This window comes from Mustela nigripes, chromosome 14 (genome assembly GCF_022355385.1).
Source record: "Mustela nigripes isolate SB6536 chromosome 14, MUSNIG.SB6536, whole genome shotgun sequence".
Classification (NCBI taxonomy): domain Eukaryota; kingdom Metazoa; phylum Chordata; class Mammalia; order Carnivora; family Mustelidae; genus Mustela; species Mustela nigripes.
Window position 1 is genome coordinate 91,980,555 of NC_081570.1, and position 20,221 is coordinate 92,000,775.

Here is a 20,221-nt window from a genome sequence, read left to right on the forward strand (position 1 = left end):
ACCTAAGTCCACTGATTTCTTGCTTTTACAGATTGTGGAGAGTTCTGGATCATGGGTCTCAAATAGGAGGTTAAACTGTTAAGATTATTATAATGAATGAGTCTCATCTCCCTAGTTGTATTTTAAGTTCCTTGGAATTGAGGTTGTATCTTAATATATACGTGTGTGTGTGTGTGTGTTCTTAACATAGTGTTAGGGAAAGAAATGTTGTACTTAAAAATTCACTTTGTTATTTTATAGAAGTCAATTTAAAACTGTTGCAGAAAGAATTAGTTCCTTGAAGTTCTACGTCACAGGCTCAGGAAGTAAAAAACAACAACAAACACTGCTGGCATTTCCTACAACTGGGGTCTGAGTCTGAGGAGTGAAATGTTTATTAGTACTGAAAGTATATAAACGGTAGAAGTCACATGCTTATTAGCTGAACTTCAATTCCAACTGAGAAGACAATAAAGGAATAGAGATGCGCTAGCTTATAGGACAAGACAAAGAGACTCTGTTACCCTTCGCCGTAGGTTATCTTGGTTCCAAAGTAGAAAAGAAGACAAAAATCACCAAGAGCAAAAAACCCCACAAAACTGAAGACCTGGGTTGCCTGGGTGGCTCAGTCCATTAAGTGCCCAACTCTTGATTTCAGCTCAGGTCATGATCTCAGGGTTCTTGAGCCCACTTAAGATTCTCTCATTCCCATTCCCTCCACCTCTTCCCCCACTCATCCACACACTTGCTCAAAAAACCACAAAAAATACTGAAGACATGCAGGAGGCAGAGACACATGGAGAATAGGGTAGCTTTCCCTTTGTCATGTCAGGACAGTCCCAGCAAAGAGTATCTACTGAGGTGTCACAGGGAGTGTCTGATAAATACTTGCAAATCACGACCCTGGTCAGAAGTCTTGACTTTTCAGGCAAAAGAGGAGACCTAGCAGCCCCTTACCCTAAACCTTCCAATCTCAGCTGGAGATTCTCTCTTTCCCTCAGACAGAGAGTGACCTATATCGTACAAACTATGTTGCCAGAGCAGGTCATAGGCAGGGCTTTGACAGTGACTCTGAAGGAAGGGAGAGGAACATCCAAACAATGCTGAGTATAATGGAGGTTTGAATGACAACTTGTAGACTCCCATCCTGAGCCAGAGTTTTATACCTTTGTTTAAAACAAAAGCAAAACAAAACAAAACTGTTCTATGGGGCACCTGGATGGCTCAGTCTGTTAATCATCTGCCTTCGGCTCAGGTCATGGTCCCAGGGTCCTGGGATGGAGCCCCACATCATCAGGCTCCTTGCTCACCTGGGAGCCTGTTTCTCCCTCCCCTCCCTGCTTTGCTCAATTTCTCTCTCAAATTTAAAAAAAAAAATTAATTAAAAAATTAAAAATAAAAAAAACTGCTCAACTAGTTAAGAACTAGTTGTGTAAGTTGTGAAGTTTTATCTTAGCATCATATTTTAATTTGAGTCAAGTTGGCTTATAGCTCTATGCTTCTGAGGCTCTGTTCTCCCAAGAGCAGAGGGAAACCTTTACACTAAGAGGGTGTCGGGTTATTATTCAGCAGTGATTCAAATCACCAGCACACATCTGCATCATCAAAGGATTATAAGAAGTCAGGGGAAAAGATCCTTGATAGAGAGTTAGTATGGTTACTCGAGAGCCTGTTGACTTGTAAACTTTCTAAACAAGTTCCCCATTGTGGGAGTTATGAAACCATACCAAATATGCTAAAACAATCAAAGTTCTATTTTGAAAATCATGTGCCTCTTTTTTCCCTTTCATCACCTGACCTCATTGCTAAATAGAACAAGACAGCAAAGGGGACACTAGAGAGTCAACTAAGCCAAACACAGCCATTTAAGAGTTGATGATGTATCTCTACCCAACATTTAAGAAAATCCAAACAGGGGTGCCTGGGTGGCTCACTGGGTTAAGCCTCTGCCTTTAGCTCAGGTCATGATCCTGGGATTGAGCCCCACATCAGGTTCTCTGCTCAGCAGGGAGCCTGCTTTCCCCCCTATCTCTCTGCCTGCCTCTCTGCCTACTTGTGATCCCTCTCTCTCTCTGTCAAATAAATAAATAAAATAAAATAAAATAAAAAAGAAAATCCAAACATATGGAAAATGTAATTGGGATGACAATTCATATAACATATAAATAATCTTTTGCAAAAGTTCTTTGAAAGTACAAACTCTTCCTGTGGGGAAAAAAAAATGATATACAAGAAAAACACAAAAACTTAACACAATCTCCAGATTTCTTTTCTATTGCTACCATGTGCTCTGTTTATTCTGACCTACTCTCCATTTCTCAAAATTTCCCAACCCATCTGGTCAGAATGCTCTCCTTAGAACCTCACCTGTCAAGACTCACCCCATTCTTTAGTGACCTAACTCCAATAACCTCTCCAGAGAAATTTCCCACATTCTACCCATACTGAAGTGATCAGTCTTACTCATGGAGCTCAATTACTTGTTGTCACACAACAACTTAATCTTACTTATGTCTGTCTCATTTTCTCTCTTATAGGCAATATGCATGCCCTTTTTAACACACCTGATCCTAAATGTCTTATATTTCTAATAACCATTTTTAATCTACATGTACATTATCTCTCATATATCTTACTTTTCTTGTATCTCCTACCTAGGTGACCATAGGCAAATGACTCATAATCTCTCTGAACTTCAGCATTCTCATCCATAAGGGAAGAAAATTAATTGCACGTATCTCACAGAGTCATAAGGATCTAACGAGATAATGTATGTAAAACAGAGCCGTAAGTTGTAGATTTTACTACTGTTCTATTATTACTATCACATTATTTTATAGAGCTAGCTATGAAAATATTTTATAAACTTGTGATGAAATTATATTTAGAATACATGGGGAGATTTATTATTGCACAGATCTCAAAAGGAATACATCTGTTTTTGTTCTTTTTCTTTTTCGGGGTATGGTTGACAATGTTTCCTTCATTTCAGGTGTACAACTTGGTGATTTGACAAGTTTCTACACAATGCTGTGTTCACTACAAGCACAGCTGCCATCTCTCTCCTTACATCACTGTTACAGTATCACTGACTGCATTCCTTACGCTGTGCCTTGTATTTCCGGGACTTATTTATTCCATAACTAGAGGGCTGTACCTCCCTTTCCCCTTCACCCATTGTGCCCATCTGCCATCTCCCTCCCCTTGCTTTGAGGTTTCTCTTGCTTTATTTCATCAACAAAAAATAAACAGGTACCTCTAATTTCAGTTTTACATCTTCTTTTGTCTTAGAAATATTGTCTAAACTCGAGATGGCCAACTCCACTCCACTGCAGTACTGCCCATAGATAACCAACCTGAAAGGGAAAAAGAAGAGAGATTTTGCAGGAGAAAAAAAGCCAGAATAAAGCAGAAGGGGAAGAGACAAAATTCTCACGTATTTACAGCCACAGCTGGAGAAAAACAGAGCAAATCTCGCCTGTCCTGTGTTTCTAACTACCTATGTGATCCAGGGCAAACTACCTGTCATCTCTCCAAACCTCGGCTTTCTCATTTCTCTTAAATACATACCACACGTACAGTCACACAATAAGGGTCACTCATATTTTACTATTAAAAGGGTATTATTTATTTCTAAATTTGAATATGATTAATTCCACATACATATTTTATTAGGTAGATTTTTACACACTGGTTTAATGACTCTGAACTTGGGAGTACACATGAATGTTACAAGAACAAAATTAAAAATTTTGGTTTATGTTCCCATTAAAGATCAACTTTTTACTGTTTATGCACACTCAGAAATAGTTTTACTTTATACTCCAATTTTATTTAATCACTACTCATGTCTCCCCTCATTAATAAACCTCCTGCTCTTTCCTGCTTTTTAATTAAGGAAAACACACCATCTGAAAATTGGGAACGAACGAGAGGCCTAAATGGTGAGGGATGGAAGAGAATTTGTACCGCATGGAGTGTGAGGCCTCGTGAGGATGGGGAACTGTGGAGTAATATAGATATTTTACAAAAAGCTTGGGTAATTTATTGTTTCTTTTAATTCTCCATTGGGGACAAAAAAAACCACTAATGAGCTCATGTTTATCCAACTGTTGTTGATGCAAAGCAATTCATTAGCCACTTCTTAGCACTAGGAACTACAAGTGCTTGATTTAAAAAGAGAGAATGACATTTTAAGTGAAATTTCTTGGTACTTCAACTCACATGAGTTGTTCAGAAGACTTTTTTTTTTCCCCAAACTTAGAAAGGGTAAGTGCCTTAAAGAGAGAATTATAAAATATCAGAGTGGGAACAATCACAGGCACCAGCTAATCTACCCCTAAACATTTACAGATGGAAAAAAGGAGGCTCAGAGAATTAAAGTGACTTCCTGAAAACTACAGAACTCAGGGGTAAAGGGTCTGATAAAGAACCTGAACCTTCTGACTTAGAGTACAAACCTATGGATCCTTGTTTTTGTTTTTTTCCTTTTTCTTGATACATATATAGAACTCAAAGTACTTCGCTGAGATTAACTGTCCCATGTTCTAATTATTACCCAGGCATTATCTTTTTTTAAAATTATTTTTTATTTTTTTTATAAACATATAATGTATTTTTACCCCCAGGGGTACAGGTCTGTGAATCACCAGGTTTACACACTTCACAGCACTCACCATAGCACATACTCCCCAATGTCCATAACCCCATACCCAAGCATTATCTGAATGGACAGTGGTAATAGGTATTTATGAGCAATTTTAATACTAACCCCCACTATAATCACAAACTGATAGCCACAACATTTAAAAGTTAAAAGTTACCTTTCCTTGTAGTTAATAAAAACTTGATACAAGTTCTGGTCATTTTTATTTACAATGGAATCATGAATCTCTTGCATTAGGTTCCGATGAACTTTCACAAGTTCCTTAGGAAAGGAAAAAAACCAAAAAGCACGTCAAAGGAAATTATAAATCAGGACCATAAATAAATAAATAAATAAATAAATACATCGCCCAAACTGAAAATCCGCATCGATGCTAGCCTTGTTATTCAAGGATCTGCCGAATGCCCTCAGTAGAGAAACATGCCACCAGATAAAGAGAGGAGGAAGTGAAAGAGGGAAAGGGAGGAGAGAAAGGGGAGAAGGGGGAGAGGAGAGAGGAGAGGGGAGAAGGGGAGGGAAGACGAGGAAGACAAGGCCGAGACACGGGCCAAGTACAGAGAAAACAGTAGCTTCAGATCAGACTTGAATCGTCCGTGTCCTGTGGGGGAAAAAATTATCTCACGACTTATTGAAGGATAATGTATTCCTTGTATAAAAATATGTACACTCATTTTCATTATAATCACTTTAATTTTTTAAATAAAACTATCCAAGTGCTTAATGTTTTATCGACGGAATAAAGTAATGATTCACATCCTTAGGACATAAAAATGTAGATCTGTACTTTGGTCAATTAGTGGTGTCCCGGTGCTAAGCTAACAATAATCACACTAAATTACTTGAAACCAGACAACTAATGGCATAAATAAAGAGCAGATGAATTGTACGAGGCAGTTTGCTAGAGCAACTCAGAAGTCAGGATTTCATTTTTTTCTTGATAAGCAAGTAATTTTCAGTCAGGCAGGAAATACACATCACAGCCAGGGAATGAAGTTCTAATCAAGGTGCCATTTCTCCCATTATCCCTCCCCTGTAGCTTGGGGCATACACTGACTTCACCACAAGCTTTTTCCTTAGCAGGGTGGGAAGGAAACAGGAATATGTTGGCCCCGTCCATTTGCTGGAGAGCAGGCTGAAGCCATAAGATTAAGGACTGTAAATGTGCCCTGTGTTCCAGTGACAGTGGTAAGGTGGTTCAAGATCCTCATCTTCCTAGAATGTGTGGTTTGCTTTATGCTAAATATTCACCTGTGGTCGTGACATCTTTCTTCCTGCTATGCTATGAATCAAAGAGAGTTTCTTCATCTGGCCAAAATCAGGGACAAGGACAATAGTTGCTAACTGACAGATGCACATCAACACTGAGCGTAACAGAACCAAAAGAGGAGGGAACTTTTAGGTACAACAAGCAAGCTTGTGCACAAAAGCTTATATAGTACATCCACGAGCTATCTCTTACAACCCAAGCCAGTCTGAGACATTTAAGAACTTGAATCTTGTCTAGTATGCCCTTGCTTGGCACAGCATTTGGTTTGTTTCTATGCTTCTAGGTAACTATCCTTTAAGATTATAAGATAATTCTAAGGGGGTCTGAAATTGGAAATGCTTACATAAATGTGGAAAAAAGCTCCTCACCTCAAACCACTAAAATGGATTCTTACATCATAAGGATGTGTATTTCAGAGACAGGAGTTAAGGTTAGCACAGCTAGAAGTGGAAGAAGAAAGCACCACAGAGCAGAGTGATGCCCTCAGGGCAGTATCTATAGGATAGGCTTGAAGGGCTGGAGTAGCAAGAGAGCAAGGAGTGAGGCATAAGGAGGATCCCACAGGACAGACAGAAGGTGACACCAGGGATTCCTTGAATCAGACCACCTCTTCCTGACAAGCAGTTAAGGATAATACATGAATCTTATCCATGTGTGTTCGGCTTGCATCTCAACTGACTTTGGTTGATGATATGACATATCCTTTATTTCTGGAAAATAAGGATATAAGAACTCAGGAAGCAAAAAATAGAGTTAAAATTCCTAAAGTACACAGGAAAATATTAAAATAGGAATCTGGAACCCAACAAGAGACAGGGATTTCATAGAATTTATAACACAATTATAAGTTATAAGTTATATAATTTATACATATTATACATATTATAATGTATATGTAATTTATATACATTATTATATATAATTTATATATTATATACTATATAGATGTGTATATATGATTCATATGTTGTAATGTATATATAATATATATAATTCATATATTATAATATATAATTTATATATATTATAATGCATATTTATGTATTATATATAATTTATATATTGTGTATAATTTATAATACAACTTTAGCTAGCATCTTTGTACTTACAGGAATGTTGATGAATACTGAATCAAATTCTGCTGCTGTCAGAAATCTTTTTAGTGGTGCCATGAAATACTACAAAGATAGAACAGAGAAGTAATAATTAAGCACAACTTATCCTAAGAGTTTTTCATCAACAAATAATATTTATTCAAAGTCAATTGTTTATCCAAATAATGAATACCAAGAAAAAAGCAGAAACTCTTAAAGATTTTATTCTTGAATAGAGATATAAAGACATAATACAGTTAACACATTTAAAGTATAGACTAAAAGGCTTCAGCAATAAATACTTCTAAAAGTAAGAAAAAAGAACACTATTGGTTGAATTGGCAAAAAAAAAAAAAGGCAAAATTTTAGAAATACAGGGGTGATACAAAATATCCTTCAAATGCCTTGTAAAGATTCTAGATCACTGGGGTGCCTGGGTGGCTCAGTGGGTTAAAGCCTCTGCCTTCGGCTCAGGTCATGATCCCAGGGTCCTGGGATTGTGCCCCACATCGGGCTCTCTGCTCAGCGGGGAGCCTGCTTCCCTCCCCACTACCCTCCGCCTGCCTTTCTGCCTACTTGTGATCTATCAAATAAATAAATAAAATCTTAAAAAAAAAAGATTCTAGATCACTGAGATTATGTACTTGTGCAATTTATGGCTCATCCTCTTCATTCTTTGAGAATTTTAGTTCTTGGCCTGTCGTATTGCTTTCCATTACCACAGATTGATGGTCTAATTTTCAAATTTTATTTGACATAAAATAAAATCAGCCCACCCCCATTACTCTCTGTCCTCTCTTCCTGACTGATTTTTTCTTCAGAGAATTTATCACCACTAATTTTCAACTGAGCCTGTGGTACTGCATAACCCTACTACATTTCCCTGGTCAATTGCCTCCAACACCCCTCCCAAACAACTCTTCCACACCTTCAGTGCTTTTCCTAAATGTCCAAAACTTTCTCCTCGTTCTCATTTTCCTGACCTCTAAATGTGGATGTTGCCAGGGGTGGCCTCAAACCTCTCCTCTATCAACATTCATGAAGTCAATCAACACCATGACTTTATAGATTCCATTGCATCCTGGTAATGGTCTAATGTATTTGTCAGTTCAACTTTTCCCTTTAATACCAGCCTCATATATCTAACTCCCTCAGCACAGCCCTTTGGAGGCTGGGAGGTATTACAAGTTTAGTATGTCCCAACAGACTCTTGATTCCCAAACCTGTCCTCCCCATATCAGTGACAGTCTTTACCACTCCGGCAGTTATTCATGCTATAAATCTCACATTCCTGATTTCTCTCTTTTTCTGACATCCTTCACCTAATTCATCATCAAATCCAGTTGGCTCTACTTGCAAAATTTATTCAAAATCTGACCATTCCTCAGCAGCTCTATAAATACTATCATGTTCTGTCAATAGCCTTCTAACTTTTCTCCCAAAATGTCAGCATGAGCTGTGGAAAAACTTCCATTAGATCATGCCCCTTGTTCTTCTCACGTGCTCCAGCTTCGAGCTGGTATTCTCTATGTCCCCTACAGGGTGCCACGGCTCACCAGCTCTCCACATTCACTGCTTCTATTCCCTCCTGCTGCGTCAGCCACATGGGCTACTGCTCTTCTTGAAACATGTGGAACACAGTCTCCACTGAGGGCCTTTCTTCCAGGAACTGTCCTCTCTGGGATGTTGGCACAGCTTGCTCCCTTAACTCCCTCAGTTATCTGCTTCAATGTGATCCTACCACAGACCTTCCATTATCGCTTGACATAAAATAAAATCAGCCCACCCCCATTACTCTCTGTCCTCTCTTCCTGACTGATTTTTTCTTCAGAGAATTTATCACCACCTGACACACTTATTTGCTTAAAGGATAAACCTTCCCATGGGAGAGAGAGGATCACGAGAACCAGAGTTTTGTTGTGTTTCCTGCTATATCCTTGGCCTCTAACACCGTGCCATTGCAATACTAAAAAATCACTAGCTAGTTGTGGAATGAATAAATCTGCTTTGAGATCTTTAAATCCAAAGTTCTACTGAAACGTAGAAAACACACACACAGTAGAAACAGTGAGTCTTCTATATTAACTCTAAAGTGTAGTACTTGGGCATCAAAAATAACACCTGATAACTTACTTTTTCTATTGACTCCAATGTTTCTGTGTATTTTTCTTCTGTCTGCTTAATTTCTGCTAGGCAGCAACTTCGTACATCATTTTCTGGACATTTCTGCAATTAGAATTACCAAAAATTATTTAATCAAACATATGTCTTAATCCTTCTGGCAGTCTATAGAAAGTGCTCAAAATCATTGACTTTCTTAGGCTTTCCATTCTAATAAAAGACATAACTGAAAGATACATTTATTGCATTTATGAAGTATCTGTTCTTAAAAATTTGAACAATGTAAATGAAAGTTTTAAATGATTAAAAAAAAACTTCTGAGCATGGACACTCTTTATATTGAAAACACCTCTTTCGTTATTTTATCTGTTTCATTACTGAACCTGGAAATAATCACACATGGTGTGATACAGTTTTCTTTTTTTTCTTTCTTTCTTTTTTTTTTTTATTCCTTAAGATTCTATTCATTTATTTGACAGAAATCACAAGCAGGCAGAGAGGCAGGCAGAGAGAGGGAGGAAACAGGCTCCCCGCCAAACAGAGAGCCCGACACGGGGCTCAACCCCTGGACCCCGGGACCACGACCCAAGCTGAAGGCAGAGGCCCCAACACACTAAGTAAGCCACCCAGGTGCCCCGTGATACAGTTTTCTTAATGTACAGCATACTTCACAAGTGCTGTAGAAATACTTGCAAAATAACAAAAGGATATTTAATAAATAAAAGCCTTAAAATAATTTTTTAAGAGTTAACATCTTGGTGTTTGGCTCACTTACTAGTGTTAAGACTGGAGGTATTAGCGCATAACATGAAGATCAAAGGTATGGGACTTGGACAGAATTGGGTTCAAATACCAGTTTTTCTATTATTAGCTTGTTTTATGAACAGGTTACCTATTGTCTCTGTGTCTCAGTTATCTCATCTACAACACTGAGAGAATTCTAGTTCTAACCCCAAGGAAGTGTCAATGAGATAACCTGGTAAGGCACATAGCACCTCAAGGAGTATACAAGAAGGACCCTACCCATTTAAATGATCATTGCTGTTAAGCCTGTCCCCAGTAGGGGCACCTGGGTGGCTCAGGGGGTTAACCATCTGCCTTCAGCTCGGGCTGTGATCTCAGGGTCCTGGAATTGAGCCCCGCATCAGACTCTCTGCACAGCGGGGAGCCTGCTTCCTCCTCTCTCTCTGCCTGCCTCTCTATCAACTTGTGATCTCTCTGTGTTGAATGAATAAATAAAATCTTTAAAAAAAAAAATAGAGCCTGTCCCCAATAAATGACCCAGCTCTGCCTGCTGAATGAAGAACTGCCCTTGGGAGACACTGAAGAATCTGCTGGTCCCCAAAGCAGATGATAATTCTAGGCAGTACAGATAATACTCTGTCACCTAGAAATACTCAATGTCCTGCCGCCGGCAGTCTGTCAACTCACACAGTGGGTTAAGTACATTCATTACATTTATTAAACACAGACCAGGTATCCGGTTTCCATCCCATGGAAGCCACTGTTCCCTATGTGGGGCACTGGACAAGCCTCCAGCCTTTTATTAAAGGCAAGATTATAAAGAGAGAGAGCTGAGGAAATTCATCAAAGCACTAGAAAAAACTAAACTACCATCCAGCTGATGAAGATAAGGCTTTTGTATTAAAAAAAAAAAAAAGACTACATTCATAAAACCCTAAGCAGCTGACCATTTTTTTCAAATTATGAAAATATTTTGGAAATATAGGAGTGATACAAAATATCCTTCAAATGCCTTGTAAAGATTCTAGATCACTGAGATTATGTACTTGTGCAATTTATGGCTCATACTCTTCATTCTTTGAGAATTTTAGTTCTTGGCCTGCTATTATTGTTTTCCATTATCACTCTAATGTCCATTTCTGGCAATCTTGGCATATGTGCACGTGATCCTTCAATAGCCTGGCTTTTCAGTTCCTTGGCTCCCAGTAATCTTGTGTTTACACAATCTTGTGTTTGAAAAAATTTGAAGTAATTCTTTCTGAATGTTTTAGATATTTTAATGGCAGATAAACCTTTGGGGACACTCGCTGACTATGATGACATTTGAAACTAAGTTTATAAAACACTAAAAATTCTAGGAACCCTTTAGTGAAACAAAAGAAAAAAAAAAGATTTCTTAACACCCCTAACAAATATGAAGAACTATTCTTTAACATTTAATATTTAATGCTACACCAAATTTAAAGAAGAGTGAATTGTTTTGCAAGAGATTTCCTTTCATGGTAACATAATTTTGTGATTCCCTGGAATTATGTTCTATTGCCACTCAACCACTATTTAGGTGCACAGCATACCATCTCTCTTTCAAACTTGCTTTTTTCACAAGGAAAATCGAAAGACGAGACCGGGGATTCCCTATGGTTGTTCTGAACTGCAAAATGTCATGCCCATGTGTTTCCGAATGCAGTAAGTCATGATTATATAGTTAAAAGCTAACAAAGGTAAAAAGAAAACCAAAAAACTATTCCAGCAGAAGTTACATAAATAATTATAGGAATCAGTCTTGCAAGGAATCACTGTCCTAATAAAACACTTGAAGTAACTCGAAACATAAGGCAAGTGGGAGCATACAGGTTGATGTGCTTCCTCTGCTTTCATTAAGTCCTCGTAGACTTCTCCACCTTCATCTTCCCCATAAACACAGTCGTAGAGACCTTCTTCATCTTCCACATGCGTTTCACTGAAACAAAGGTATGATACACAGGTCACTTTCTATCATGCAGTAAATGCAATACCTACATACAGCCTAGTAGAAAATCCAGAGAGGAAATAGAACGGGATTCATGAGAAGAATCAAAAGGCTTTACATTACAGCCTTCTCCTTCCTAATGAGAACAATGCCCAACAACAGAACCCACCATGGATGGCAGCGACAGTTAACATTCACTGGTATTTGCTATGTGCACGCACAGAAATGATCACTCTGTATAGACCATCTCAGGTAGTTGGCCCAGGCCCAGTATTCACTGTGTTTTCAGGTAAGCATTATTATTTAATCCATTACAGAGATAAGGAAGTCGAGAGAACTAAATGGTATTTATTTGACTTGCCCATGAAAACACAGCTAGTCCCTGCCAGATCCAGATTTAAAACGGAGTCCGTCTTACATTCTATGTGTTTCAGTCACTCTATCCTACTGCCCCCATTTATCCTATTTTGAGGCCTCAGGTTAATCATCTGTATTAAGGGGTCTAATATGGCAAAGGCAGAGGAGTTGGAAAGGATCTCATAGTTTAAAAGGTGTCTTTTAAAAGCAACAGTTTCTGCAGGGTTATTACTGCCGATGCCTGACACCATGGTTTTTCCAACCCTGCTCCTTCCCTCCCACTCAGAGGGTCTCCACAGGTCCCCTCTTCAGCCAGATTCTGCTATGATCTGTTTTGATTGTATTCTGTTTAAAGAAATGTCAGCATTTTTAAACACCATTTGAAATCTGCTGGGCTCCTGGTAGTTAAAAACCATCCCTATTTTTTAAAATTCCCAGGAGAACATACACAGTGATGGACCAATGTACTTTTCCTAAACCCTTCATATAATATCATAAACCCATTCAATCCAAGTAGAAAGAGCTGGTTCCACCTATCACATGTTCTGTTCCTATTCCTCAAGTCTCCCCTTTCAGTTCAAGACTTCTATAGACTCTATTACTAATAATCCCAAAGAACTGAGATTAATACATTGAGATATGTTAGAAAGAAGCACTAATATTTCTCAGAAAAAGAAATTCAACTCCTTCAATCCTGCCAGCCCTTATCATGTTTCTTGGGCCTGTGCAGATAGAATATGATAAATTGATATGCACAAAAATAAGTAACTGTAAATGTCACTCTATAGCTTGGATCATTTTTCAAAGTAGGTTCAATCACCGGGTTGTCTATGTTTGTCATGAAGGATTATTTGGGCCTTTGACAGGAATAAACTGTTTCAAACACCCAGAAGAAAGAAAGGTGCCTTGTGGGAGAGCGATCTGGTGGTAACAAACGTTTCAGAGAACTCTGCTCTGAGAAAAATTTGTCTTAGGGTTAGTTGTCCAACCATCCACTCACCCAGCAGACGTTTACTAAGGACCTACAGAGGCCCAGACATTTCAGTGCTAAGAATGCATAGACTAGAGAAGACCCGAGGGCTCTCCCATAGTCAAGTGTAGAGCACAGGATGCCCACATGTAATTCTAGAAGTGCAACAGAGCAGATGAATGCAGATGTGGGAGCGAGGGGAAGAGTAACTCTGACTAAAGAAGTCAGGGAAGGGTTCACAACAGATACTACATGTGAACTGGGTCTCGAATATATTTATCAATTTATTCAATAGGTATTTGCTAACTGAATACTATTATGTTCCAAGAGATATGGTTGCAGATGAGGCACCTCTGCTGTCAGAGGTGACACATACTCAGTGAATAAAGGGGGAAGAACATTCCAGACAAAGGATACCAAAACACGTGCAAAAGCAGAAGGTCTGAAGAGCCCAGCAACACCAAGAGTGGTGCCCCATTCAGGTAAATGAATGTGAGCCTCAGAGGGAAGAGCTAAAACCAACCTGTGAAACCAAGTCAGAATTAGGGAGAGGGAAGAAGGAGTGAGGAATGCCACTCGGCTTCCTACCCCGTAAAATTGGGTAGATGGCATGTCCTCAGCTAATTCCAGAATTTCCAAACTGAGGGGTTTAGGCAGGCAATCCAACCAGAGAACAGGGTTGGGGTGGGGGGAGTTGAACCAGTCTGAACACTTTCTATGACACATCAAAGGAAAGCAAGGTTTGATGAGTCCATGAGGGAGCAGAGATAAGAAATGATGACGGAACAGGCTCTGCATCAGAAGGGATCCGATTCAACAAGAAGTGAGGCTGTGAAATCCACTTCCCTGCTACTCCTAATCCCAGCTCCACAGTCTTTGACCACTACCCCCATTCCCGGAAAAAGCACCTCATCTTGCTTAAGTGTTGTTTTTGACTCTTTCCCATGAAGGTAGAGGCACGTGTGATATGAATACATACAGATTTTTCTTTTACCCTTGTAGAAGGTGTGACACCTAAAGCAAAGGCAACAAGATAAAATATAAACAAGTGGGGCTGCATCGACAGCAAAAGAAACCAGCAACAAACTGAAAAGACAACCTATAGAATGGGAAAAGATATTTACAAATCAGCTATCTGAAGAGGGGCTAGTATCCAAAACATATAAGAACTAGTACAATTAGTCTATATAAAGAACTACTACAACTCATATAACCACCACAAAACAACCCCCATTTAAAAATGGGCAAGGGATCAGAGAAGATATATGAAGGGCCAACATGTACATGAAAAAATGTTCAGCCTCACCAGACATTAAGAAAATGCAACTTGAAACCACATGAGGTATTACCCTATGCCGGTTATAATGGCCATCATCAAAAGATTAAGAGATAAATCCTAGAGAGGATGTGGAGAAAAGGGACCCTTCACACACTGTTGGTGGGACTATATATGAGTACAGTCACTGTAGAAAATAGTGGGGAGCCTCCTCAAAAAATTAAAAAGAGAGGGACGCCTGGGTGGCTCAGTTGGTTAAGCAGCTGCCTTCAGCTCGGGTCATAATTCCAGCGTCCTGGGATCGAGTCCCACATCGGGCTCCTTGCTCGGCAGGGAAAGGAGCCCGCTTCTCCCTCTGCCTCTGCCTGCCATTCTGTCTGCCTGTGCTCACACTCTGTCCTTCTCTCTCTGACAAATAAATAAATAAAATCTTTAAAAACAAATTAAGAAGTCCATAGTCTCTCATGATTCACCTCCCCTTCCAATTTACCCCAACCCCCTTCTCTCTAACTCCCCATGTCCTCCATGCTTTTTGCTATGCTCCACAAATAAGTGAAACCACAAATAAGTGAAAGGTGACACATACTCAGTGACTCAGTGACTCTCTCTGCTTGACTTATTTCACTCAGCATAATCTCTTCCAGTCCCTTCCATGTTGCTACAAAAGTTGGGTATTTGTCCTCTCTGATGGAAGCATAATACTCCATAGTGTATATGGACCACACCTTCCTTATCCATTCATCCGTTGAAGGGCATCTTGGTTCTTTCCACAGTTTGGCGACCGTGGCCATTGCTGCTATAAACATTCGGGTACAGATGGCCCTTCTTTTCACTACATCTGTATCTTTGGGGTAAATACCCAGGAGTGCAATGGCAGGGTCATAGGGAAGTTCTATTTTTAATTTCTTGAGGAATCCCCACACTGTTCTCCAAAGAGGCTGCACCAACTTGCATTCCCACCAACAGTGGAAGAGGGTTCCCCTTTCTCCACATCCCCTCCAACACATGTTGTTTCCTGTCTTGTTAATTTTGTCCATTCTAACTGGTGTAAGGTGACATCTCAATGTGGTTTTAATTTGAATCTCCCTGATGACTAGTGATGATGAACATTTTTTCATGTGTCTGACAGCCATTTGTAAGTCTTCATTGGAGAAGTGTCTGTTCATATCTTCTGCCCATTTTTTTATATGATTGTCTGTTTTGTGTGTGTTGAGTTTGAGGTGTTCTTATAGATCCTGGATATCAACCTTTTGTCTGTACTGTCATTTGCAAATATCTTCTCCCATTTGGTGGGTTGCCTCTTTGTTTTCTTGACTGTTTCCTTTGTTGTGCAGAAGCTTTTGATTTTGATGAAGTCCCAAAAGTTTATCTTCGCCTTTGTTTCCTTTGCCTTTGGAGACATATCTTGAAAGAAGTTGCTGTGGCTGATATCGAAGAGATTACTGCCTATGTTCTCTAGGATTCTGATGGATTCCTGTCTCACGTTGAGGTATTTTATCCATTTCGAGTTTATCTTTGCGTACGGTATAAGAGAATGGCCGAGTTTCATTCTTCTACATATAGCTGCCCAGTTTTCCCAGCACCATTTATTGAAGAGACTGTCTTTTTTCCACTGTATATTTTTTCCTGTTTTGTCGAAGATTATTTGCCCATAGAGTTGAGGGTCCATATCTGGGCTCTCTACTCTGTTCCACTGGTCTATGTGTCTGTTTTTATGCCAGTACCATGCTTTCTTGGTGATCACAGCTTTGTAGTAAAGCTTGAAATCAGGTAACATGATGACCCCGGTTTTATTATTGGAAGGGAGGTGAATCATGAGAGACTATGGACTCTGAAAAACAATCTGAGGGGTTTGAAGTGGCAGGGGCGGGTGGGAGGTCAGGGTACCAGGTGGTGGGTATTATAGAGGGCACAGATTGCATGGAGCACTGGGTGTGGTAAAAAAATAATGATACTGTTATGCTGAAAATAAATAAATTTAAAAATTTTGTATTAAAAAAAATTAAAAAGAGAAATATCATATGATCCAGGAATTCCACTTCTCGGAATATATCCAAAAGAAACAAAAACACTAACTCAAAATGAAGTCTGCACCCTCATGTTCACAGCAGCATTATTTTTACAATAACCAAGACATGGACAAAACCTCAATGTCCACCAATGGATGAATGCATGAAGAAGTTGCAGTGTGTGATACACACACACACACACGCACACACAATGGGATATGATTCAGTATAAAAAAATGAGGAGATTGCACCAATTGCAATAACATGGATGGACCTTGAGGGCGTTATGCTGAGTGAAATAAGACCAAGAAACACAAACACTGTGTGATCTGACTTATATGTGGAATCTAAAAAAATACAAAACAAAAACAAAGCTCCAAAGAACAGAACAACAGCAACAAAAAAAACCTTACTGCAAAAGAGATCAGACTGGAGGAGATCAGAGATGGAGGAGACGGGTAGGGATAACTGGAGAAAGGTAGTTAAAAGGTACAAACTTCTATCAATCCAGTAAATAAGGACTAGGGATGGAATGTATGACATTCTGACCACAGCCAACACTGCTGCATGGTACACAGGAACGTTGTTAAAACAGTAAATCTTAAGCGTTCTCACCATATGGAGAATTTCTTTTTACCCTTTTCTTCTTTCTTTTCTTTTAATTGTATCTATACCAGATGGACAGATGTTGGCTGACCCTATATGGTAATTATATCACAATATATGTAAATAAAACTATCATGTTGTACTCCTTAAACTTACACAAGGATATAGATTATTTCTCAATACAACTGGAAAAAAGTTTTGTTTGTTTGTTTGTTTAGATTTCACTTATTTATTTGACAGAGAGAGAGAGAGATCACAAGTAGACAGAATAGGCAGAGAGAGAGAGGAGGGAGCAGGCTCCCCATTGAACAGAGAGCCCAATGCGGGACTCAATCCCAGGACCCTGAGATCATGACCTGAGCTGAAGGCAGAGGTTTAACCCACTGAGCCACCCAGGTGCCCCTGGAAAAAAAGCTTTTAAAGAAGAACTGTATGAGTGACACACATGCATGTGTGTATGTGTACACACACACACACACACACACACACACCCAAGATTGGGCTAAAATTCTTTGAGTTTTGTTATTCAATCCCATACTAAGGCAACTTTTATTACTAACAGTTTGGTCAAGAATTCCTGACCTGCATAAAATGAGCTGGGGCGGTTGTGGGGAAGCAGGGGGATGCCAGGGGAAGGATGACTGTGATTCTTCAAATGGTCAACAAATCAACAATAATCTTTATTAATTTTTATTATATTAATTAATTATATTAAGTGATTATTATATTAATTAAGCGATTGATTATATTAATTAATATAATATATAATCTTTATTAATATTTATTAATCTTTATTACTTTTCCTGTGTCCAGGTCATCTATATGTCCAGGCCGTGAATAACACCCCGATAAAGGTAGAAAAAGCAGACACTGTGCAGCCTAGCCATCTCACAACCTCTCTGCTGCATTCTCTGTTTCTCTCCACACGAGAACAGAATGATTCCCTCTGCAGTAGGGAGGGAAATATTGTCTCTAAGGGCTTTCCTTGGGGTGATTTCAATCCCAAAAGTCAGACTTAAAGATATGAGCCCACAGAGATCATACCAAAGCTAAGACTGAAAACCAAAGGCGAGCACTTGTAGGAATAACACCACATTTGGACTTTCCACCACTAGGTGGAGAGTTGAAGCAGACTGCATTTCCCAGACCCGGAGCTGGTGTCTCAGAGCAGCTGGCTCAGGAGCCCAGATTTTTCCAAACTTGGCTTGGGGTGCACGTCCTCACAGGATTTATCCTGACATCAACACAACAAGAGGAGGGGAGGCTATGAAAGTTAGTAGATGTAAGTGACAATTGGTGGGGCTTAAAAAAAGAACATTATAATAGCTCTAGAAATAACATATTCCTTTTTAAAGATTTTATTTTATTTGAGAGACAAAGAGGGAGAGAGGGATTGCAAGTAGGGGGAGGGGGAGAGAGAATCTCAAGCAGACTCTGCACTGAGCATGGAGTCCAACATGGGGCTCGATCTCACGACCCTGAGGATCATGACCTGAACAGAAATCAAGAGTCAGATACTTAACCAGCTGAGTCACCCAGGTGCCCCAAGAAATAATATGTTCTTCCTAATACTTCAGAGGAGTTGGTTATATTACCAGAAAATTATAGTCACTTTATGAAGACTACAGCCAATTCAGTGAGACAATCAGCAATAATCTTGCTCACAATCAGTGAGCTCTTGGAAGTTTTAAGAGGAGCTAAAAATCGATCCTTCATCCTCAGTTAAAACATCAAACTTCAAGGCCCATTCAAGTGCCACCCGTTCTGGGACAAGCTGCTGGCCATCCTGTCAGCATTCTCCTCTGCTCTCCTCTTGGAGGTTCTCATGGAGGGGGCAACTCAGGGAGTTTCATGCAGTAAGGAAAGTCCTCAGCTCTGGAGTAAGAACTGTCAGGGTTCCAATCCGAAGACTAAAACTGGCTAGCTGTATGACTTCCAGTAAGTTTCTTAGCTTTCCATGATTCAGTTTTCTCCTTCATAAGTTGGGATCACAGGATCGACCTCATCATGTTGAAGTTAGGACATGAGATAATGCATGTAACATGGTTAGCACAGAAACAGGCACTCGACAAGTCCGTGTGAACTGAAAAGACAGCTCAGGCCTGAAGCAGAATGCCGGCAAACAGGAGAAGAGATGCTTGAATGCAACTCCGCTTAATCATTCAGAAAACAAATGGTTACTAAGGACCTACTGCACACCAGATGCTGGGTAAAGTTCTGGGAGCACAGCCAAGAACAAGGTAAAGTCCCTGGCCTCACAAAGTTGACCTTCTAATGAGCAGATGGAGAATAAATGAAGCCGACAAAGATGGTCTCAGGCAGAAAGGAGTGCTGTAAAGCTAGAGAGCAAGGTGAGGGGCTGGCAGCAATTTAGGGAGGGTAGTCAGGAAGGCCTCTCCACGGAGGGACATCTGAGCAAAGGCTGGAATGGTGAGGGGTCAGCCATAAAGGCAGAATGAGCAAAGGTCCTACAGCAAAGCCTGGAGTGCTGGTGCACTGGGATGGATGAATAGAAGAATTTCCACAGAACCTGCATCCCTTTTGGAGCACAATCTATTTCTTACTATAATTCTTTGCAAACACGCCTGATCTTTGTCATCAGTTCCTTGAGGGGTGGGGATCATTTTTCATATTTATTTGTAATCTGCACAAGTCAGTCAATCAGCAGAAGATAATCAGGTGCAAGGGTCTTTTGCCTCTCCTGACTACTAAATAATAAAGCCCAGAAGGAGTCTGTGCAGAACAAACACCATCTAATGAAACTCCCTGAAGAACTCCAGCCCACACTCATCTCGCCTTTCCTTGAACTTAGAAAGTACGCACTATCTGCCCTACAACTCCAGAAGCAGATCTTGTTTCTTCATCACTGTTCCCTTCACTGTCTAATTCCAGTTTCACCCACCATCTCGAATATGCCTTTGAGAAACTTCCAAATTTTACTTCATTGCAATCTGTTCCTTGTCTTGTCAAAGGGACTGGCACGGCATGGGGCACACAACAGGAACTAAAAGCCCAACGAGGCCCATTTTCTTGTGAAGCTTTCCATCACTAGCTTGAGGTTAATTCTTATGTGTCTTAATCATTAAATCTTTTTACCGCTTCGGAAAGCTATCTTAACAACCCTGGTTAAAACCCACAAAGGATGCAAACATGGGTGGTGGTT

The 20,221-nt window shown here is 39.7% G+C and overlaps 1 protein-coding gene across 4 annotated transcripts in view; it reads right to left on the minus strand.

Annotated features, from left to right (window-relative positions):
* The window catches only part of VAV3 (vav guanine nucleotide exchange factor 3), a 356,330-nt gene that overhangs the window by 175,461 nt on the left and 160,648 nt on the right, over positions 1–20,221 (minus strand). For all 4 annotated transcript variants that reach the window (XM_059375596.1, XM_059375594.1, XM_059375595.1 and 1 more), the window contains 5 exons: positions 11,723–11,831; positions 9,140–9,232; positions 7,022–7,090; positions 4,803–4,906; positions 3,236–3,335 (listed from right to left, as the gene is read on the minus strand). In XM_059375596.1, the coding sequence (XP_059231579.1) occupies positions 3,236–3,335; positions 4,803–4,906; positions 7,022–7,090; positions 9,140–9,232; positions 11,723–11,831 (475 nt within the window). The remainder of the gene's footprint in view (positions 1–3,235; positions 3,336–4,802; positions 4,907–7,021; positions 7,091–9,139; positions 9,233–11,722; positions 11,832–20,221) is intronic.